Genomic DNA, 23,422 nt, shown 5'->3' on the forward strand with positions numbered 1-23,422 from the left:
TTCTGTGGTTGTTTTTGCAGATTAGATGGCCCGCAAAATATATCTCCCTGGGTATATTCACTTCCCAACAGTTGTAGGACATGGCACCCAGATCTGTCTTTGTCACCTCCTAAGCATTCAAAGCAGACTCTACGTTAGTCTTCCTAGCCTGTGAAATGAAAAAGCAGGCATTGCAGGGAAGTGTGTGCTCTGGGGGCACAGAGGGCTTTTCTTCGACTGCTTTGCAGTTTGGACAGTTGCCATCCATTTGGGTTCCTCTCAAACAGCCTTTTTTCCAGACGCCAGAACAAATTGTAGCCAGAAACTGTTCTTTGTTGGAAGGCAATTGCAGCCCAGACTTCACTAGAATCTTGCCCTCTTCTCTCAAGGAGTAAGTTCTCTTTATGTGTCGGGATCCTGGTTCTCTTGTTTACTTGGGGATTGGACACAGCCCCTGGTTCTTTTCAGAAAACCCCCTCTGTCCCAGGGTTTCTGTTTTGTCTTCAACATTGTCCAAATTATATCTGCTCTCTGGATACCACATCTTCCCAGTATCAGTGATTGAAATGTTTTGTCTTCCCTCTTCCCTTTTCTTCCTCTTTAGACACCTCAGTTTAGTGAAACAAAATAAATAGACCTCTGCGACCACTGTTGTGTGTGTGTGCTAAGTCGCTTCAGTTGTATCCGACTCTTTGTGGCCCTATGGACTGTAGCCCAGCAGGCTCCTCTGTCCATGGGGATTCTCCAGGCAAGGATGCTGGAGTGGGTTGCCATTTCCTCCTCCAGGGCTGTAGACCCAAGCAATTAACCTTTTGAGGGGCTGAACGCAACTTAAGGGCTGCTTGAATGCTCAAAGGAAACTAAAGCAAAGGTGTGTACCTATTTTATAATCAGGTATCATTTTCCTTTGTCAGAGGTCAACTTTCCTTCCTTTTAAGGCAAAGAATCTCTTATACCAGTGGTCCCCAGTTTCGCCCACTGCTCACTTCCTGCTGTGTGGCCTGGTTCCTAAGGCCATGGACCAGTACCAGTCCATAGTCTGGAGGTTGGGGATACCTGCCTTATACAAACTATCGCAACAATTCTATTGACTACAAAGAGGGTAATGAAACTATTCTATTAATATATCTTGAGTGTGGTGGTTGTACAAACTGTACAATACTGTATATGGATTCCAAAATTCAAAGAACTATGAAAAAGGCTAATTGTTATTGTACATAAATTATACCTTGATTGAGAACACCAACAAAAACTGGTTTAAGTAACAGGAAAATTGTGTAAGATACAATGTTAAAGCACGAGAGGAAATGGCTGCTTCTACAGCTTAGGTGGATATATGAGTAAGGAGGCTATCAGGAGAATTTAAAACTGTGTTTTGCTGGAGAAGGAGATAATTTTCCCTTTAAAACATTTATTTGTTATTAATGCTATGGATTTTGGGAGTTATATGTTTTAAAACTTAAAGATGGGTGTTTATAAAATGTATGGAACTGAACACTTAAAATTTGTTTTATGCACTTTATATTAAATATCAACTACAAAAGTTTTTAAAATAATTTATTTATTTTTTGGCCATGCTGGGTCTTTGTTGCTGCACAGGATTTTCTTGAGTTGCAGCAGGCTTGGGTTTCCTTGGTGGCTCAGACAGTAAAGAATCCCTGCAATGTGGGAGACCTTGCTTCAATCCCTGGGTTGGAAAGATCCTCTGGAGGAGGGCATGGCAACCCACTCCAGTATTCTTTCCTGGAGAATCCCCATGGACAGAGGAGCCTGGAGGGCTACAGTCCATGGGGTCGAAAGGAGTCGGACATGACTGAGGGACTAAGCACAGCACTCTCCAGTTGCAGTGCAGGAGTTTCTCATCACAGTGGCTTCTCTTGTTTCAGAGCACAGGCTCTAGGGCGCTCAGGCCTGAGTTCAGTTCAGTTCAGTCGCTCAGTCGTGTCTGACTCTTTGCGACCCCATGAATCGCAGCACACCAGGCCTCCCTGTCCATCACCAGCTCCCGGAGTTCACCCAAACTCTTGTCCATGGAGTTGGTGATGCCATCCAGCCATCTCATCCTCTGTCATCCCTTTCTTCTCCTGCCCCCAATCCCTCCCAGCATCAGAGTCTTTTCCAATGAGTCAACTCTTCGCATGAGGTGGCCAAAGTTCTGGAGTTTCAGCTTTAGCATCCGTCCTTCCAAAGAACACCTGGGACTGATCTTCTTTACAATGGATTGGTTGGATCTCCTTGCAGTCCAAGGGACTCTCAAGAGTCTTCTCCAACACTACAGTTCAAAAGCATCAATTCTTCGGCGCTCAGCTTTCTTCACAGTCCAACTTTCACATCCATACATGACCACTGGAAAAACTGGAAAAACCATAGCCTTGCTTGACTAGACGGACCTTTGTTGGTAATGTCTCTGCTTTTGAATATGCTATCTAGGTTGGTCGTAACTTTCCTTCCAAGGAGTTGGCCTCAATAGCTATGGTTCCCAGGCTCTAGAGCACAGACTCAATAGTTGTGGAGGACCGGCTCTGCCGCTCTGTGGCACGTGACATCCTTCCAAACCAGGGATCGAACCCGTGTCTCCTGCACTAGCAGACAGATTCTTTACTACTGAGCCACCAGGGAAGCCCAACAATGCTTTCAAAGAAGGCTTAAAGAAAAGTTGTGGGTGGTCGTCACAAGAAAGTACAACCAAATGAAAACAAATCCATCCACTTAAAATTTAGGCAATCTAACGTATAGTACACCTTAAAAAAATACAGAAGTTGAAATCTGGCTCTGTCTGTTGTGGACCAACGGTCAAAAGCTGCCAGCGATGACTCACACCCAGAACAGGCCTCCTGGGGCGTAGCCCACCTCCCCAGTACCTGCTGTCCCTGGGCCTGCGGCCGGGGATCCTGCAGGGGGCGCCTGAGTCTCTTCGCGGTGGCGAGCTCGCACTCAAGCCTGAGGCTCCGGGTCACCCGGGGCCTTGGAATCCAAGGGATAAGGACGTGGGAGACCCCTCCCCTCCCGCCCCCACAGCAGGTCGGGGAATTGCCTCTTGGGGCCACCCAGCCACGCCACTCCCTGCCGGCCGCGCTGACGTCACCGCCCCGCCTCCTCGCCTCGCGCCGCCGTTCCCGCCCCGCCCCTTTTCCCGGCTGGCACCGCGGTGAGGTTCCTCGCCCTCGGCTTCTGCCTGTCGTCCCAAGATGGCGGACACAATGAACCGGCGTCGCGCCGATTGGCCCTGAGGCGACCGTGAGGACTAACGGTCGGCAAGGCCCCGCAGTCCGGGCAGAAGAGTGTTGCTTAAGCAGGAGGAGAAAGAGGAGGAGGCGTCCCGACTGCCGGCCGCTCTCCCGCCCGCCGCCGGCGCGGCGCCCGCCCCGCCCCGGTCGGCCCCTCGGCAGCCCGCCCGTTCCCCGGGCCCCGCCCCGGCCCTGCGCCGCTGCCGCCGCCGCCGCCGCCTCAGGCAGCCGCCGCCATGAAGCTGACCGACAGCGTGCTGCGAAGCTTCCGCGTCGCCAAGGTGTTCCGCGAAAACTCTGACAAGATCAACTGCTTCGACTTCAGCCCCAACGGCGAAACGGTCATCTCGAGCAGCGACGACGACTCCATCGTGCTCTATGACTGCCAGGAGGGCAAGTGAGTGCGGCGGTGGCCTTGGGCCCGGGTCTGAGTCCCTCCCGCCCTCCGCGTCGTGGCCCTGCGCTCGCCCCGCGCCCGGGCCCGGCCCCGCGGCCTGTTTTGCACACGCTCCTGCCAGGGCCGCGTCCCCTCCGAAGCCGTCTGGGAGACCGTTTTTTTCTTAACGATGGCGATAACAATAATCATGTTTTTGTCTTGTCTGCCTTCGGTCTCCTTTCAGACCGCTTTTGCATCTCTGGCCAAACCCCACCTTGACCTTGACCTTTAAACGCCGGGTCCGCCCACCGCGGCCCCAGCTGGTAGCTTTTCCGCTAGTCGGGCTTCGTCCTCTGTGCCCGTCGGCTGTGTCCCCCTTGCAGAACCGCGGAGGCTGCTTGGCTGCCTCATTCAGCAGAGGCAGCTCCCTCTGCCCTCTGCTCGGTGACCTCGATTCAGTCCTGGCCCATCGCCGGTCCCCTGCCCCTCAGCTTCCCGCCGTGTTTCTGCCGGAAGGCCGCGTGGGTTGCAGTTGTTACCTGTCAGGATTTATTTGTTGTGCCTCTTTGGGCCCCTTGTCTTTTCCTTTCTGTTGCAAATCATTCTCTTACTCCCTCAGCCTCGGTTCCTCCGTTTATAGTTAACTTTGTAACAGCATCTGAAACTTTTCCTTTTTGCCAGACACGGACGAACCTGGCCGTCCCATCCCGACCTGAACGTGAACCTCCTAATAGAACAAAGAAAATACCGTGTAACAATTTCGTGTTTCTTCTTATACTTGTTTTTTAAATTACACCTTACAGTCCATTAGGACTTAACCACAGTTCTAAGTCTGCTCATGACATTTCTAGGTTGTCCCAAGTCCTCTGGAGACCCAACACATGTGTATCTCTGCAGAATCTTAAAAGCACAGCATTTTGCCAGTTCCCCCCTTTTTCCTCAGCTCTGCCCCAGACTTGCTTTCTCCATGTCCCTTCTAAATTGTGAGCTCCTTTTTGAATCCTTGGGCTTTTCTTTACCTTCTCCAGCCGTTCCTTCAGTCTGTTTTGTTTAAACTGATGTCTTCTATAAACTTTCAGAACTTGTCTCTTCACTTCTGAATTTGGTTATTTGAGGTAATGGTCTGAACTCTATTGTTCTCCCCAATTTTTCCTATTTGGGCTGTGAAAAAGTATTATGTAACTGGCTTTGGATCTGCCTGCGGTGTGTGGAAGAGTGGCCTATAGTGGTGATCCAGGGGGAAGAGAATTGTTAGCTGGACCAATGCTGAGTGGTGATGTATTCATTTCTGTCCAAGTCTGGCCACTTGAATTAACGTGGATTAGAGTCACGTATAAAGCTAGGGTGGAGGTAGAGGTTGTGGGGTCCTGGAGCTAGAAGAAATTTGAAGTTGAACTTGCTTGAAATGCTTAGTGCTTGTGCACAGATTAGAACCTCTCCCTGGGACTTGAGGATGGAGGTGTGTGTCTTCATTCAAAGAAAATGAAAATCGTGAAAGCATTTCTTCAGAGTTTGTCTCCAAATACGGCATAATTTCCACCCCTTAGTAGAAATGACATTGACTGGAAGTCCTTCTTGTTATAAGTAAAATATTAATTTTATAACATAATTCAGTTTATTACGGCATAATTTCCACCCCTTAGTAGAAATGACATTGACTGGAAGTCCTTCTTGTTATAAGTAAAATATTAATTTTATAACATAATTCAGTTCATTCATTCATGTAGCATTTTTGCATAATTACAAACTTGCAGAAAAGTTACACCATTGTTTCCAAGAACTCCCAGGATCCAATAATTAGTTATGTTTTGCTCTGTTTTCTTTGTCATCTCTATGTAAATGTTTATATTTACATACGTATATGTATGTGTATGTATGTGTGTGTATGTATATACATATATATATATATGCACATTTTCCCCCTGAACCATTAGATAGTAATATAGAGGTATCAAGCCCCTTTATTCTAAACACTTCAACATGGATATCTGAAGCATAAGGACGTTTTCTTATGTAACCAGAGTACAGTTATCCAAATTAGAGATGTAATATTAACACAGTAGTATACAGCACATTCTTTAAAATATTCTCATATGAATTGTGACCTTGTTTCATGGTGATCTGTGATAAGAGAGTGATCTGATAGATTGGGTTCTAGTTTGGCTTTGTGACTAGGTATGTGACATTGGTCAGATCTCTTCTCTAGCCTCAAGGAGTCCATGATCCTAAGTGATAACGTGAAGAAAAAAATTTGCCACTAGTGTAGGTCAAACCAACATTGGAAGAAAAGTAAGATTTCCTTGGAAAGCACAGTATCTGTATTAGATGGTACTAATGTTGGGAGTTTGAAAATAGCTAAAACAAAATTCTTTGTGCTTAATATTTTCTCTGTTTACTGTTCATTGACACTTTTTTTATAATGGAGTTCATCCACTGAGTGATTTTGGGGAGAGGGGAGGTGCACCACAAGACATGTAGGATCTTAGTTCCCCTACCAGGGTTCAAACCCTCGAACCCTGCATTGGAAATGCATAGTCTTACCCACTGCTGCCAGGGAAGTCCCAAATGATTTTTTTGTTTGTTTGTTTAGTATGAAAGCATACAAAGAATATTACTTGTGGTAGATGATGTGAATTTTAGAGAGAAGGATTTAATATTGTTTATTCTTACACGGTTCAGTATGTGAACCATGAACTTCCTGATGTTCAAGCTGGTTTTAGAAAAGGCAGAGGAACCAGAGATCAAATTGCCAACATCCGCTGGATCATGGAAAAAGCAAGAGAGTTCCAAAAAAACATCTATTTCTGCTTTATTGACTATGCCAAAGCCTTTGACTGTGTGGATCACAATAAACTGTGGAAAATTCTGAAAGAGATGGGAATACCAGACCACCTGATCTGCCTCTTGAGAAATTTGTATGCAGGTCAGGAAGCAACAGTGAGAACTGGACATGGAACAACAGACTGGTTTCAAATAGGAAAAGGAGTATGTCAAGGCTGTATATTGTCACCCTGTTTATTTAACTTATATGCAGAGTACATCATGAGAAATGCTGGGCTGGAAGAAACGCAAGCTGGAATCAAGATTGCCGGGAGAAATGTCAATAACCTCAGATATGCAGATGACACCACCCTTATGGCAGAAAGTGGGAAAAAAAAAAAAAAAAGAAAGTGAAGAGGAACTCAAAAGCCTCTTGATGAAAGTGAAAGTGGAGAGTGAAAAAGTTGGCTTAAAGCTCAACATTCAGAAAACGAAGATCATGGCATGCGGTCCCATCACTTCATGGGAATTAGATGGGGAAACAGTGGAAACAGTGTCAGACTTTATTGTTTTGGGCTCCAAAATCACTGCAGATGGTGACTGCAGCCATGAAATTTAAAAGACGCTTACTCCTTAGAAGGAAAGTTATGACCAACCTAGATAGCATATTCAAAAGCAGAGACATTACTTTGCCAACAAAGGTTCGTCTAGTCAAGGCTATGGTTTTACCTGTGGTTGTGTATGGATGTGAGAGTTGGACTGTGAAGAAGGCTGAGCGCCGAAGAATTGATGCTTTTGAACTGTGTGTTGGAGAAGACTCTTGAGAGTCCCTTGGACTGCAAGGAGATCCAACCAGTCCATTCTGAAGGAGATCAGCCCTGGGATTTCTTTGGAAGGACTGATGCTAAAGCTCAAACTCCAATACTTTGGCCACCTCATGCGAAGAGTTGACTCGTTGGAAAAGACTCTGATGCTGGGAGGGATTGGGGGCAGGAGGAGAAGGGGACGACAGAGGATGAGATGGCTGGATGGCATCACTGACTCGAAGGACGTGAGTCTGAGTGAACTCCGGGAGTTGGTGATGGACAGGGAGGCCTGGCGTGCTGCGATTCATGGGGTTGCAAAGAGTGGACACGACTGAGCGACTGATCTGATCTGATCTGATTCTTACCTAATACCAGAATCATAGTTTGTGCAAAGAAGCTTACCATAATATTTGTGAAAAAATGTGCATAGTCCTCTGAAATGGATGCATTAGAATCTAGCTATCAAACTAGAAAATGATATGAGGTAAAAGATTATGTTAAGCACAAAACCTTAGGTTAGTATTATTGATATATTTGAGAGAAATAGACCATATGTAATTGAAACTGAATATTTTCCTTAGACCATACCCTTTAACATTGGTTCTTCAGGCTCTGTCTTGATTATTGTAGGCCCAGTACTGAGGTAAGTAAGCTTCTCTTTCCATTGGTAGACTCAGAGTCAACTGTCTTGAGAGTAAGCACATGTTCATATGCACGCTCACTCCCTCACTGTCATTCACTGGTTAACACAGTAACTACATGGCAGAACCCAGGATGGTGGACTCAACAAGGTAGCATTTAAACTGATCTTTTTATTAACTCATCTTTTGGGAAACGGTGAGAATGGGAAAATTCAGTGCATTTGGAGTGAGAAATCTTGTTTGTAAATAGGTTTAATGTAGGGAAACCCTTGATGTCAGAAAAATTGAAAGTGCAGATTGACTTCTTAAAGCTCCCTGAGTCATCTGATTGTTTAGCATCTAGGTTTCAAGAGGTTTTTACATTGAGAGGGTGAACTTCTTTTCCATAAATTCTCGGTAAACAGTAGTATAGGATTTATGAAATCCTCCTGTACATAAATGTAGAATATTATGAAGTTTTTGATAAAATATTTTGATGAGATCAGTTTCGGCTTGATCTTTAAGATTCTGTAGAAGAAGATAACATTTAAGGAACTTCAACAAATAGACTGATAACCTCAAGCTTAGAAATAAGCGATTTTACGTCTAAGTAAAGAGAAAAGAACTAATGACTAGTTTTGATATAGAGAGTTAGGTTTGTCTTATAAAAGGCTCAGTATGTGCTTTGGAACTATAAGATAGAGAGGATGGAAATACTAGGTTATATTAGGAAAGGCAGTTTTACACCTGGTTTCAGTTTTGATAAATCATTTCTTGAAGAAAGAGCATCTTTCCAAGTGAATGGCTTATGTTCTGGCCTCACTGGTGTAACATATTCCCATTTTCCTCCTTCTTGTAAGTTATGGATTGTTTTGTGTGTCTTTCTTCTCAAATAGATGTACTACTTCTCAAAGCTTACTTGTGAACACTGTAGTAAAGGCCGATTTGAGCCCTCAGATTTACTTCTACTTCCTAACTTTGGCATTTGGTTCAGGCTGTTGCCCTTGATTGATTCTGTTTATTTCCTCCCTTTTTGGAAGAAATTCTGTTTCTTTTCAGTGTTAGGACTTACCAAGAATCTTCACCCTTCCCACATCATTCAAGTGCTTCTCTTTACATGAAGATACTAGATTTTGGTGTTGGAAGATTTTGATGGTTTTCTTTCTCTGTCCATTTCCTCGGCAGACCAAAGAGAACCCTGTACAGTAAGAAATATGGCGTGGATCTCATCAGATACACTCATGCAGCAAATACAGTCGTTTACAGCTCTAACAAAATAGACGGTAAGCAAGCTTCTTTTTAGCAAGTTAATGGTCATGATTACCTTTGTTAGGTAAGGTTTATGGAACCTTTGTGACCGCTTATGTTTGTTTATAGTTATTTTAAATTTTCCTGTGGTATTTGCTGTGCTAACATCATTATGACTGAAGAGATGCTGGAAGCAAGCCATTAGTACTTTTGAAGGACTTGAAACTGAGTAAGAAAGTTTTCTAGTTTAGGGTGGGGAGTGGAAATAGGAAGCTACGAATTGTATTTACCGTTTGTGCTTCTTGAAACTTGAAAGAATACTTTTAGAAGAAATAAAAGGAAAGAACACTTGACACACAGCAAGTGTTAAACAGTGCTGCCTTCCTGTTCAAAATAATACAGCTTTGAGAAAAGTTTTCACAGATACTTTCAGGTATGGTAGTTTAGTAGACCTTAGGAGAGTTTTTGTATTGTCCAAACTATTGATGGTCTGTGTCACAAAGGACAATATACTGACCTTAGTTTTCTTTGATTCCAGGGACATTTTTGATCTGAATTTTATCCCCCTTTCCATTTATTTACTTATTTAAATTTTTTGGCCATACCATGTGTGCAACATGTGGGATCTTAGTTCCTCCATCAGGAATCAAACCTGTGTACCCTGAATTGGCAGCGCAGAGTCTTAACCACTGCCACTCCAGTCTTAACCACTGGACTCCCTTTCTTCTTTAAATAAAGTTAATGCCTTTGAAGAATAATAGTTATTTTTCAAATTTAAAACTTGTGAATTCTTTCTCTAATAAAGGATCTTTGTTTTTACTGCTTTTCCTCTGTGATAGGTCATTCTCAGTTGACAGGTCATCTTGGAATTGAGCTATAACACTTTCATGTTAGGACTGGGGTTTTTTTTTTAAATCTCACTGACTTATTGATTATTTCATTTTTAGCAGTAAGATTTTTCTAATGTCATTCAACAAAGTTTGCTTAGACTGCTATTTTGGTTATGCATATCTCAGAGCAGATGAGTAGAAGTTGTTTTGGTTGGTTTTTTTTTTTTATGAGAATTCTGTACTTGATTTTTAGTAAGTATATTGTTTGTACTTTTCATGCCTTTATTTCAGAAGTGGTTTTCTAAGTAAACAGTGCAATTGATACTTTTGGACAAGAATATAAAACAGGATTTTGAGGAAATATATCTCTGTGATCATCTGAATGAATGGTGTTTCTCCTGTTGGGGTGTTTTTCTGGGTGATTAAATGAGAATGCTCCAAATATGGTGCAAGATGAGGCAAATGTGTAGCACTTGCAGCTTTGCTGCCAGGCCTCTGCTGTGAGGACGTTGCCTTTCCTGTTTCGAGCACATCCTGAGGAGTTGCTCCAACGCTTCGTATCCTTTTGCCTGATTCCAGGCTGAGGTAGTAGTTTGTACAGTTTGAGGGTCTATGATACCACCCGGTACAGGAGATAACTGTACAGGCCACTGCCTTGCCGGGAACAGTGCGCCAGCTACCGAGTGGGGCGGAGACGATGGCGACGCCCTGCCCACCTCTGGGAGACCAGGTAATGGGGAAGGGTTCTCTTCTGTTCAGGGCCCGTGAGGAGTTCCTCGCAGTAGAACAGTCAGGAATACTTTACAGTTGTCATTTGAGAACTTTGAAGGTGTATTCAAGGAAGCTGTTTAGTTTTGTGCCTTTTTCCCTCTCCCAGGTTAAATTCCCTGTTATTAGTACTCCTGTAAACGCGTGGAAAGAATTTGTGCTTTCAACCTTTTTGTTCCTGTATACTGTTTGCCTCCATAATGTTCTTTCTGTCCTTTCCTTTTCTGTATTTTGACCCTATTGCCTATTACATTTTTCAACAATTGTTTCTTATTCCTAGTCTTGTCAGAAGCATGGTACTTTCCAGTTCTATTCTTTATGGAACTTCATTCCCTTCCCAGCACCATCGTATTTTATTTTACTTTTTCAGAAGGAATGATTTGGGTGTTAAGAGTACTTTTCTTATTTTCTGCAAGCACAGATCTCTGATGACTCCTTTCTTTGATCCTGTAAAAATCTCAGTGCTGTGAACTGGACTTGGTATAGTTTATGACTCTGATGTTTAAATATCTTGCAGTCTTTTTAATCTGAATTTTCTCATTTCTTCTTTTGGCCACTTTCTAACTCACTTCTCTGTATAAGGGACCATTATAGTTGGTTAATTAGAAAGGGAGTAGAACTTTACTTCTCTTTGCATTTTATTTCATTTTAATGTAAATTGTGTATTCAGTTTACATTCAGATGAGGTGAAGGTTGGGTTGACATGCTGTTGGAGAATGCTGGAGAAAAATATGCCAGAGTCCAGCCTGATCCAGAGCTCAGTATGGTTGTTTAGTTCTTCGAGCCTGTTTCGTCAGTAGCCATATGTTTTTCTTTAAGGTTTGCATTCTGTGGGTACTGAAACTGTTGTGAGGTTTTTTTTGGGGGGTGGGGCATATTTGCAGGATAATTTACATTGTAACTATGCAGAAGCCAAAGATTGGTAACAACAATGATTTTTAAACATAGCTCTATATGCTTTCAGCTTGAGAACTCTGCTTTTGAGTTACGTGAAAACTCAAGTGCTGTGGAAAGGAGTTATTCACTATTGTGCATTCAAACTTTGCTTAAATAATGGAGAACAATGAATTCTTTTACCTTGTCTTTTCAAGATGAAAACGCAAAGTAAATTATTATTTAAAAATAATAGGATATTTGTCTTCTTTCAGATACTATTCGTTACCTGTCATTGCATGACAACAAATATATCAGGTACTTTCCTGGACATAGCAAAAGGTAAGACACAGGTGTTAAAAAAAAAGTAAATAGGTTATCCAGAGAAGAAATGAGTGGAGAGATTTTATTAGTGAAATGAAGCTAGTTTCTCACTGCCGCTTGGCATATCTCTTAAGTCTTCTCTTGTCAACCCTTCCTAAACAGTGAGCTCTAGATTAATCAAGGTTGTTGAGGCAGGGGTAGGACTTCATGGATAAACTGAAACCTCAGTTAAAACATTAATAGGAAAAATGTGGACTAAAGATATTCAGTGGAAACCTATATAGTAAAAATTGCATTTGGCATTTAGAGATCTCAAATATCAGACATCCCTTAATGAAAGGACAGTTTACATGTCTGAGGCTTCCTGTATAGGTGGCCCCCATTTCAGCATGCCCCTCCTCTACATAAACATGTTCCATATGAAGATCTTCATGAGAATGCAAAATTAATAAATTGTCCTTTGTTACTTTTTGAAAGTTAAACTTCTTTTCCTTATTCAGTTTCATAATGCAGGTTGTTTGTCTCTTATCCCAATTCTCCTAGTATTTTTCCTCTGGTTTTTCAAGTTTGGGTTGAATGTTATACACAATTTCCCTTGGATGCTATTTTAATCACTGGTACTTTTCTTTGCAAATGTACAGTAATCCAACATGGAGTGGTTCAGAGCCCTGATAAGAGGTGGGCGGAGAACACCCTGTTTACAGTGGCACTTGTGATTGGGCTGGGCGTTTTCTTTGTTGCTGAACATAAGAGGTGGCAATTGTTGGTTACTGTGTAGTTCAGACAAAGAATGGCTTGTGACTAGTAGATGTTTTTGTTTGTTTGTTAAATTAATGTTCACAAACATATTGTCTGTAATTGGGAGTTGATGGCAGTTGTTTGAAACTGTCCAATCTTACCACTTGCCCAATTTCTTGACCTCCTGATTCTTAATAGATAACTTTGTCCCTCTTTTGTGAGAAAGTCAAAGCCATCCAAATTGAGTTCTTTTCAACTTCTGTCTTTTCCACCTAAATTCCTCTCTTCCTTAGAAACCTTTCCCTGAGAAAGAAGTAGTTTTTTTTCTTCCTTGAGAAAAACAAACCCTCTCTACTTTCTTCCATCTCCTTTGCTGCCTACAGACTTCCTTACCTTGAATTTTTTGGTTGAGAATATCACCCACTTCTTTTCACTGTCAGACGTGGAAGAAGAATCTGCATATTCCCATCTCTCCCTCCTCCCATTCATTCACTGTTTAATTCTCTCATCCAAGCCAAACTGTTTGCTCCCCTTTCCCTGCTGCCTCCAGGTAAAATACACTGCCTGGGGCTTGCTTTGGCACTCAGCCTCTCAGTAAAGCTTTTTTTTTCCCCCCTTTGGCTTTCCATCTTGGTTCTGTTCTTTATATTCTTGGACTCTCTTTCTCCTTTAACTCTGAAGTAAGCAAGGTTCTACCCTAGCTTTTTTCTCTTCTTCTTGGTATTTTCTCAGCTACCTCCATCACTGATTTCATTCACCTCAGATGGCTTCCCAAATCAGTATTTTCAGCCTATGATTTTCAGACTGGACTTCACACCTACAGGTTTTATACACATCTCTGTAGGTCTCTGACAGATCTGATACTCCATCCTTCGTTAAATTCCTTGGGCCAGTCCCTCTGCCTGCCTTACGTTTTTCCATCGTCTCTCCTAGCTCTCCCAACTCACAGCCTCTGCTGTCTGTTCACTGCTTTTTCCCTGCCTTCACATTCAGTGAGCTGTTAAATCCTGTTGACACCCTAGGTTTAACCTCATGTGTCACTTTCCTCCATACTTACTCCTTTGCTTATGTCCTTGCTCAGGTAAATTACTGTCAAATCCTAATCTCCCCACCACTCACTATCCTGCTTCTGCACTCTGGTGTTTTTTTTTTTTTACAGTTCTGACCACTTCACAGCCTCCATCAAAAAACCTTGGAGTCAGGTTCTTTTCTGTCTGACCCGTTTTCCCAGTGTTATCTCCCGCCAGTCCAGTTGAGGTGAACTCTTGCGCTGCTTCCTGAACTTCCTCATGCCTTCTCCTATCTGGCATCTTCCAGAAAGACCACTCCCATTGAAACCCTATTCAACACAGGTGTAGCTGCTTCCGGAAAGCCTTCTCTGACCCTCTCTTGGAATTGTCTGGGCTAGACAGTTAAGCTTTCTTAGAGTGGAAATCTTGTTCCTCCTTGCATTCCCTGTGCCTCTTAACAGAGCCATATGCCAAGGTAGACTTCCCCTGAACTTCTGACCTGAATATCGGGATATAAAATTACATGTCCATATTCATTCTCCTCACTCTGTTTTATTACCGCCTCAGCATTCCCAGGAAATTTTGGCTTATAGTATCTTTAAAATTTTTAAGTTGATGATCTAAGTGCAAATGTTAATTTAGTTATGCTGGAAGATTTGGAGGGGTGGGTGGCGGGGAAAGTACATTTTCTCATTTTCTGTTCATGGCACACATTTTAATTCTTTCTCATGGAACCAAAACCTCCTGAATCCCTTTCAGTGTCATCTAAAATTTGAACTTCCTCTATTTCTACAGTTAAAAAATCCACTCACAAATGAGTTGTGTGACTTAATCACCTTATTTTTTAACTTCAGATTTTTCTTTGTCAAAATGAAACAGTACACCACCATCATTTCCTCTGCAATCTTCACTTATGACACCCACTCTTTTGTCTATGAAGTGTTTTTTAGCCAAGCCAGAATGTGGAGCTGCTCTTCCATAACACCCAGAAGGAAGCACCATCTGAGTGTCCATTTTCACAAGGGCTTCCTCAAGAACCCCCCTGGTTAGGGCTCTGGCATGCTCCAAGAGGCAGGTAAAGCAGAGTCACATGCTGTCCTTCTCCATAGGCTGGGCCCAAATGCTGGGGACATGGTGGGTATCTTCAGTGCAGAGCATGGCAGAGCAAGAACATGAGCAGAGGGGAAAAGAGAGCCCAGATGAGGCCTTGGAAGAAATATTTTTCAGCGAGTGATTCTTAACAGTATAACCATAAAAGGGGACCCATATCAGAAACATAGCATAGGCTGTTAGCGCAGGCCTGTGGCTCTCCGTAGGTATGACGCTCAAACTATCAACCTCACCATCACCTAGGAACATGTTAGAAACATAGATTGTCAGACCTATTGGACCCACAAATCTCTAGTTAAGGAATTTTTTTTTAATAAATTGAGATATAGTTCAATACCATAAATTCATCCTTTTAAAGTGTACAATTCAGTGGTTTTTAATATATCCACAGAGTTGGGCAACCATCACCACAATATAATTCCAGAACATATTCATCACCCCAAACAGAAACCCTGTATCCATTAACACTCCCCATTTCCCATCTTCCTAGCCCCTGGCAGCAACTAATCTACTTTCTATCTAACCTCTTTAACTTTCATGCATGTTTAATATGAATAAGTGATTTCATTTCTTTTTATTACCAAGTAATATTCCTATGTGGTGATAACACATTTTGTTTATCCATTTATTAGGTGATGGACATTTGAGTTTCCACTTTTTAGTAGTCATGAATTATGCTATTATGAACACAGACGCATGGGGATTTTTCTTTTTGACATATGTTTTCCTGTTTCTTGGGTGTATACCTAGCAACGGAATGTTTACCTTTTTGAGAAAGTGTAGAACTTTTTCAAAGCAACTGTACCATTTTACATTCTTACCAGCAGTGTATCAGGATTCCAGTTTCTCCACATCCTCACCCACACTTGTTATCTCTCTTTGATTTTTGCTTTGCTAGTGGGTATGAAGTGGTATCTCATGATTTGATTTGCATTGGAATCATATATTTTTATGTTGTAGCTTTAAGTTGCTTTTTAAATTATACTAATTGCCTTTGATTATTCCAGATTGCTTGTGTATGCCTGTTTCTTAAAATAACATTCTTAGGAGAACATATATATAGGGAGGCAGGCCAAGTGGTTTAGAGTTCATATACAGTTATTGCAGATACTTTGCTTCAACTACTATTTATCTTGATGCATTGCAGGGTGGTGGCCTTGTCCATGTCACCTGTGGATGACACTTTCATTTCTGGGTCTCTTGATAAGACCATTCGGCTCTGGGATCTCCGCTCTCCTAACTGCCAGGTAATGTTGCCTCACAGTTACACTTTAAGTGTTTTCTGTGGTAAGCACTATCATGAGTGCTCCCTCTCAAGGAAGGGGGAAAGCAGTGTTTTCTTTCTGGAATCCCAGAGTCTTTAAATTTTGGAGAAAATCTTTTCCTGGTAGGTGACTGATAATTGAGTTAATACCTTAATCCAGTGCATATTTATTATGATCCATGCCTTAGTGTTTTAAAGGCAGTTTTCCTGGAGACTCTGAACTGTAGATATTAGATTTCAGAGATTTGTTTTTATTTGAATTCAGTATCTGTAAAATCGTACAGTTAGAGTTGATCTGAAATGAATTGCATGGAGACCTATTTTTTTAAAACTTCATTTTAGTTAGTTTTATGTTTGTTTTTTGTAGAATCCTGGGTTTATTAACTTTTAAAAAAATTTTCTTTTGTCTTAGGGTCTCATGCATCTACAGGGCAAGCCAGTTTGTTCTTTTGATCCAGAAGGATTAATTTTTGCCGCAGGTGTCAATTCTGAAATGGTCAAACTTTATGATCTTCGCTCTTTTGATAAGGTAAATCTTTGAATCTTTGAACTGTCTTGATACTATGGAAGTTTTGAAGGGTGAGATGGACGTTGAAGAGCCTTTTTCTACACTAGAAGAGGTATGTGGTAGATCTTAGAAAGCATCAGAGCAGTACTTAATCCTCTACTTTCCCTAGTCCCAAAGGAATCTAAAGGGATAGAATGAGATTTGGCTCTGGCAGAAAGAATGATTGATGTGCCTTGGGCCTGAGGCTGCTGTCTTTTTCTTTTGCAGGGGCCATTTGCAACATTTAAGATGCAGTATGATCGGACTTGTGAGTGGACAGGACTTAAGTTCAGCAATGATGGCAAGCTCATCCTCATCTCCACCAATGGCAGCTTCATCCGTCTGATCGATGCATTCAAGGGAGTGGTGATGCATACATTTGGGGTGAGCTGACAACTTTTGAGCTCTCTCTTTTTTTTTTTTTTCCCTCTTCCAATGTTCTTACCTTTTTTCTATGGTCATCCCTTCTGAGAATTATGTTAGCTAGTTGATGGAGACCAGCAGTTGTCCTTGGTTAAAGGCATGGACTGACATTTTCTTCTTGCACATGACATTATTTCTCTTGGATTCTGAGACATTTACTTCTCAGTGGCTCAAGTTTGGTGTTTAGATATATAATAATTCCTAACCATAAACATTTTCTAGCTCCCTTGAACATGCAGTTGGGAGTGAATTAATTGTAAAGGGTGGTAGCCAAGTCTGGCACCTTGGTAGCACTGTGCATTGAGAAGGTGTATGTGGGGTCAGTGTTTGTAGGCAATTATTTTTTGTTAATGGCACTGTAACGAGTATTGCTTTTATTTTTTAGGGTTATGCTAATAGCAAGGCTGTCACATTGGAGGCCTCGTTTACTCCAGACTCCCAGTTTATTATGATTGGTAAGCTTCCTTTATCCCCTTTGGGGGTTATTTCTCTGTTACAGTGCATTATGTTATTTTTGCTGGTTATAACTAATTAAGAAACCATTTATTATCCTCTTGATAGAAATTTCCAGATTTCTGTTTAGCACATTATGTCAAAGATATTGTGTCTTTAAACTGTCCTGGCTTTGCATGTCTTTACTGGGGATGGGCGTTAATGATGGTCTTCTCCTGGACCAGCATAGAGTTAAGTTCTGTAAGCACTGTCTTGCTGATAGTAGCAACTTCCTGTTGTAACCTTGCGTTGAATCACCTTAGTGTAGATGTTTGTAGGGTGATCGTATTTAGCCCCCTTTTTAAATGAGAAAACTGAAGTTAGAGGGGAAATGGCTTGCCTGAGAATAGAGTCTAGATCAGTTCCTAAAGTGTCTTTTCTTCACTGTCTTTACTCCTCCTGCATTTCTGCTGATGGCTGGGTCCTGAAGGTTGGCCGCTTTCCAGATGTCAGTCCGTGTCTGTTTGCCGCTTGTCTTTGTAGTATGCCTTGAGCTGTTGTTACATGCCTTGATCTTTCTCTTCAGGTTCGGAGGATGGCAAGATCCATGTGTGGAATGGAGAGAGTGGTATAAAAGTAGCTGTATTGGATGGCAAACACACAGGCCCCATTACCTGTTTGCAGTTCAACCCCAAGTTCATGACCTTTGCCAGCGCTTGTTCTAACATGGTATGTGAACAGCGGGAGATGTCCTCCGAGTAGGGGCCCTCTTCATTTGGGGTGGGGTCCTTCCGTGAGCACAGTGAGTTTTAAGTAGGCACAGTTACAAGCAGCCATGTTCATGTTTCTCAGCTGCTGGCCTCCCTGTTTCGCCTCTGTTATCTGATCTGTGATTGGGCTGGCTTTGCACTTTTACTTTTCTTTCCATGATCTGGGATCACTTCTGAGGTCCTAGGAGATCTTTGGTCAGCTCTGGCTCCTGGTTTTATGTCCAGACTACCTGAAGCTATGCCTCATAGTTTTTTGGTTTCTTAAAACTCTTTGAGTCAGCCTTTTGTGGCTGCAAACTTCAGTTTTTCCATTCCTCTCAGATTATGCTGAGTTCATTAGAAATTCTTAGTTAATCACAGCTCACCACTTAGAATTTTCTCCAGGCCCCTGTCTCCTCCTGGACAACATGAGCAAAACAAAGTAGCAGTGAATCTCAGCCTCCTATTTCCTCTTGGCATCTCCTAAACCTGTCTGGAGAAGGCGATGGCACCCCACTCCAGTACTCTTGCCTGGAAAATCCCATGGACGGAGGAGCCTGGTAGACTGCAGTCCGTGGGGTCCCTAAGAGTCAGACACGACTGAGCGACTTCACTTTCTCTTTTCACTTTCATGCATTGGAGAAGGAAATGGCAACCCACTCCAGTGTTCTTGCTTGGAGAATCCCAGGGACGGGGGAGCCTGGTGGGCAGCCGTCTATGGGGTTGCGCAGAGTCGGACATGATTGAAGCGACTTAGCAGCAGCAAACCTGTCTAGGTATTGGGGTATGAGGCATTTCATTACTAGCCTACTCAGAATACATTGCTCCATCTCGTTTTCTTTTTAACTAAGAAAACTGTCCAAAAAAAAATGTGGCAGAGCCATTCAGTCCAACCTCTTTTGTTATTTATAGCTCCTGAATGAGAGGGCCTGCCTGAGGTCACATGTAGGTTAACAGTGAAGCCAGACACCCACCTCCCAGAGAGTACTATTTTTTTAAACACTGGACCTCTGTGATGGAACTTAGTGTTGGAGGGAAAAAGAACTAGCTTACTTTCACATAGATTGGGGAGTGTTTCTCTGTTTATAGATTGCCAGTCAGTTGGTCAGGAGGGAGGGCCACCAGCCATAGCTGCTTCAACTTTAGGGTTGGGCGCCTTGATGGTGGGGGAGGGGTAAGAAAATCCTTCAGCATTGAGGAGAGAAGCTTGGTTTCTTAGAGTTGACTCATGTTCTTCTTTCATCCAGGCCTTCTGGTTGCCCACCATTGATGACTGACCTGCATGGTGCTTGGCTGTTTTCTGTACAGCGAGGGTGGCAAGTAGGAAAAAACTCAGAGGGGACTAAGATAATAGTGGGATTGGATCATTTGACTGGGCTGGAGAGCATCCTTCCACATGGCCTTCCCAAGAATGTGCTGTACATCTGCTCAAAAGAAAAAAGTTACTTTGCCGAACTTCTTCAAAAGGACTCTTGGTGTGGCCGACTCAATCGGGACTCAGACTTTCCAGCTGTCACTGCACCGAGCTCCTCCAGAGGAGTGACCAGACTTGTGATGAGGGTATAGTGGGCCCTCGAGACGCCTTCAGTTTTGAATGTATTTGCTGCTGAGGAGTCAGTGAAGTTGTTCTTTCTGCACATCCCTTCTCCCACCCCCATAAATGCATGGGAAGCCACAGTTCTGATTTTGAGATGCTAGGGCAGTTTAGTGCCCCTTGCCCTCACCCTGCATGTCTTGTTACTGGGTCTCCCTGTGTTATTGTGGCATTATCCACAACCGTTGCATTACTTAGGTGCCAAACATTTACAGAAGTAAGTCTCCATGTATTTTAGGGTCAGAAAGGGACAGATACAGAAGGACCTTGCTTTCCAGAAGTCTTGCCAGTTAGTCATGTGAAGGTGGGTGACCTGACCATGCCTCAGGCTCTGGGTAGGCGAAGGATCAAACCTGAAAGGGAGGGAGGAGTGGGAGCAGGTGAATTCCTGGGGCTGGGAGGTCTAGCAGCAGCTTGGTGTGGTCCCCTGTCATCAACACAAATCCGCGGTCCTTCTGGGTGCCTGCCAGGTTTGATTGTGTATGAAAGCAAGGTGGGCGTCTGTTTTTGTGCATGAGCTCCATCACGCGTTCCTGTGGGCCAGTATTGTGGAGTGAGTCCGAGCTGTTTACATTGATGCCTTCCCTGCCCGCCGCAAGTTGTGTACATAGTCTCCAGATGATCCTGCCCCTTGCCCAGCTCCCAACATGGGGCTGGCCTAGGCCTGTGTTATATTTAGCCTTTTTATATATGGACTTGGGATTCTGTTGTTTGTATTTTAGCACAGTGTGTGTACACCTTCATTTAAATATATCGTGTGTGTGCATACATATATACATATATATATGTATGCACATATATATATATATATATATATTTTAAAAGTATCAAAGAGTTCAGCTGAAGGAGATGAAGTCCCATGCCCCCAGAGAAAGACTGCATCCTTGCTAAAAGTGTTTGCCACAAGTGTTAGTGAGTCTTCCCTATTAACCTTTTTCCCTTCAGGAGACTAAACAAAAGCAAAGCTTTTGAGTGTTTGCTGTCCCCATGGCAGCTAAGTGAGGGTCTTGGAATGACTGCTTTGTGTTCCTCAAGTCGCACTTTGGGGCCTTCTCTGCAGTATTAGCCCCTTTTTTGCCCAGTGATGCTCTGTCTGCGCCTGTATGTGTGTGACAGTCACTTCTGCATGCCTTTTGTGTCTGGCTTCTAGCATTTGGGGACAGGATGCTGGAACCAGAGCATTTTCAGCTTGTCTGAGGCTTCTTTGCCAATTACAGGTCACTCCTGTTTACCTGGTATGTCTGCTTTCTTGCTGCTTTTCTTTGCCTTGTTTTGGGGAGGCTTCCTGATCGGGGTTGAGATGAGCTGCAGATGGCTCATTACCTTTTCCCCTGCCTGGCCTTCTTAGAGCAGGACAAGTGGCATATTATTTCACCAAGTTCCCAAACATATAAGCGAGTAACACATTCCCTGCAGACCCAGAAACAGGCCCAACAAGGTTATGTTTGACTTGCCCAAGAGTACCTACCCACTGGTGGGGAAAGCAAGCCATTACTCTCGCCATTCAGCAGCAGGAATAGGCTGTGAATTGCTAGCAGTTACTGTTTTGTTTTCTTTTGCTTTTTTAGCAGTTACTTTTTGGTTTGTTCCTCAAATTTAAGGGCAAGGGGCATACATCTTTGCCAGACATAGACTGGAATCTACAGTTTCTGCAGTGCCACACTATAAAGCTCTGCATTCTCAGAGTGGAGAGACTTTTAGAAACCAAGTGATCTGAACTATTAACTGCCCACCCCTGGCTTTCCAGGGTAGAAAATTCATGGTAGGAATAACTGTTCAGAGAGAGTACTTGGAACTGTAGGTTAACAAGAAGGCCTGCGTAAGTGACGTATCTGTACCCAGAGCAGCCACCATACATGACTTGTCTGTCCGAAGGAAAATGATTTGTATTGAGATCCTGTGTGTCTGAAGCAGAGGCAGCAGGTCCTTTGAAAATATGCACTGCACTGCTTCTGTTTATGGGGACCTGTGGCTGCAGAGCCAGCTCCTGAGTTGGGAAGGAAAGGGAAAGATGCAGCTGGAAGTAACCGAAGATGATGCAGTGGTGGAAATAAGGCAGAATTAAGGGAGGAGTGTCTGTGAGTCAGAGACCCTGAGGAACACCAGGGCTGCTAAGACACCTTCAGTGGGAGCCGAGGTGCATAAGTTCTCCCGGGGAAGGGGGGCGCACCAGGCTCTCCAGAGTCAGGGCCAAAGCCACTGATTTATATGTGACAGTGACACTGCACTGCTCAACCACCAGCCAGTGGGGTATTTGTTTTTTTAGAAAAAAATGTAACTTGCAGTCATAATTAATGCTTATTAAGAAAAATCTGGGAATTTTAAAAAGAATCAGTTTACCACCCAAATGTTACCACTGCTAATCTTTTGGTGTTAAGTGTTCCTCTAGACATGTCTGTGCATATAGATTTTTGGTGTGTTTACATAGTTGTTATTCTACTGTATATACAATTTTATGTCCTTTTTGTACTTAACATATAAACATTTTTTTCCATGTTATCTGTCTTAGACAGAATTTTACGGCTGCAGCCTCTTCCGTTGAGTTTTCATAGCACTGTTTGCCTTGTTCTCAGAGTTGGAGGGCATGGGGGTGGGTTGTCCCCTGTCAGTCCTCCTGGCTCATACTGGGACTCACTGTAATGCTGTGGACAGGTTGTTGGGCTTGCTGGGACTGCCTCTGGTAACTAAGGCCTGTGGGCTGGTGGGAGGAACCCTATATCAAGCTCCCAATGCACAGCAGTCTGGGTCCCTCAACCCCCCATTCTAATAAGCAGCAGTAGGCCAGAAATGAGTGACCCAGAAAAGGCAGGCCTGAGTCAACCTTGAGATCCTCAAAGGCTGTATCTGGTGTATACCTCAAGCTGCCTTTCATCCCCACTGTTAACCTCAACCCTTGATCAGTTGGCAACCTCTAGCTGGAATAAGGTTCATCCTGCTAGGCACTAGGTTGTGGGGGGGGGGGCAAGTATAGTGGAAATAAAATTCTGGTAGAAGGCCTGGCCTGTTCCTTGGTAACCCACTGCCTGGCCAGTGAATTCGCAACTCACTAGTAGCGTGGCATCCTCAGCTGCAATACCGTGGGCCTGCCACTTTGCCCCTGGTCATTAGAGGTTGACCAAAGGCTCTGGAGGGCAGCAGAGGGAGCGTCAGCAGGCCACGCACAGGCTGTCAACACAACTGCTCAGGGAGGAGGAGGTCCCCCTCCTCACGGCCTGCCATGAGGGCTACTGCGGTTTTTGGCTCTGCTGAGAGACATGAACACGCAGGTGACCGTGGCTGCCTTTGCAGTGGTCACTTCGGTCGGTTTGGCTTGTTTGCAGTTGAGAGACCTACCGTTGCCCACTTCCTGGGCTTCAGCCTTGTGATGTGAGAAGCAAAGCAGACTGTGGGCGAGCTGGCTGAGTAGTTGACATGGGTAGTGGGTTGGCAGGCACAGGATACCGCTTACAAAGCTTTGCTGGGGGCAGGGGGGAGTGGAGGGTGGGGACTGCTGAAGAAATAGGAAGTAAAACTGCAGGGCGGTAGGGCACAGTTGTGCATGCCAGATGTCTTACTAGAGTCCTGGAGAGGGTGCCCAGAGCTGCTGGGGCTAACCACAGTTGGTCATGACCCAGCTGTGGACAGAGGTAGGCCCAGAAGTGCAGGGCTATGGAATATGACAGTAAAAAGTGAGTAATTCCATAGTTTATCCTATCTCTTCCCTAGAGAACTTGTAGGAAATGGAGTCTAAAGTGAGTTAATGGG

General features: G+C 43.5%; 1 protein-coding gene across 1 annotated transcript; it reads left to right on the forward strand.

Moving 5' to 3' along the window:
• The first annotated feature begins 3,145 nt into the window (after positions 1–3,145).
• WDR82 (WD repeat domain 82) lies at positions 3,146–22,193 on the forward strand. The gene is made up of 9 exons (XM_055557018.1): positions 3,146–3,603; positions 8,954–9,051; positions 11,763–11,829; positions 15,817–15,916; positions 16,346–16,462; positions 16,709–16,864; positions 17,289–17,358; positions 17,922–18,064; positions 19,332–22,193. Exons 1-9 carry the CDS (start codon positions 3,443–3,445, stop codon positions 19,359–19,361), a joined length of 942 nt encoding a protein of 313 aa, XP_055412993.1. The 5' UTR covers positions 3,146–3,442; the 3' UTR covers positions 19,362–22,193.
• The last annotated feature ends 1,229 nt before the right edge of the window (positions 22,194–23,422 follow it).

This window comes from Bubalus kerabau, chromosome 20 (genome assembly GCF_029407905.1).
Source record: "Bubalus kerabau isolate K-KA32 ecotype Philippines breed swamp buffalo chromosome 20, PCC_UOA_SB_1v2, whole genome shotgun sequence".
NCBI classification, from domain to species: Eukaryota; Metazoa; Chordata; class Mammalia; order Artiodactyla; family Bovidae; genus Bubalus; species Bubalus kerabau.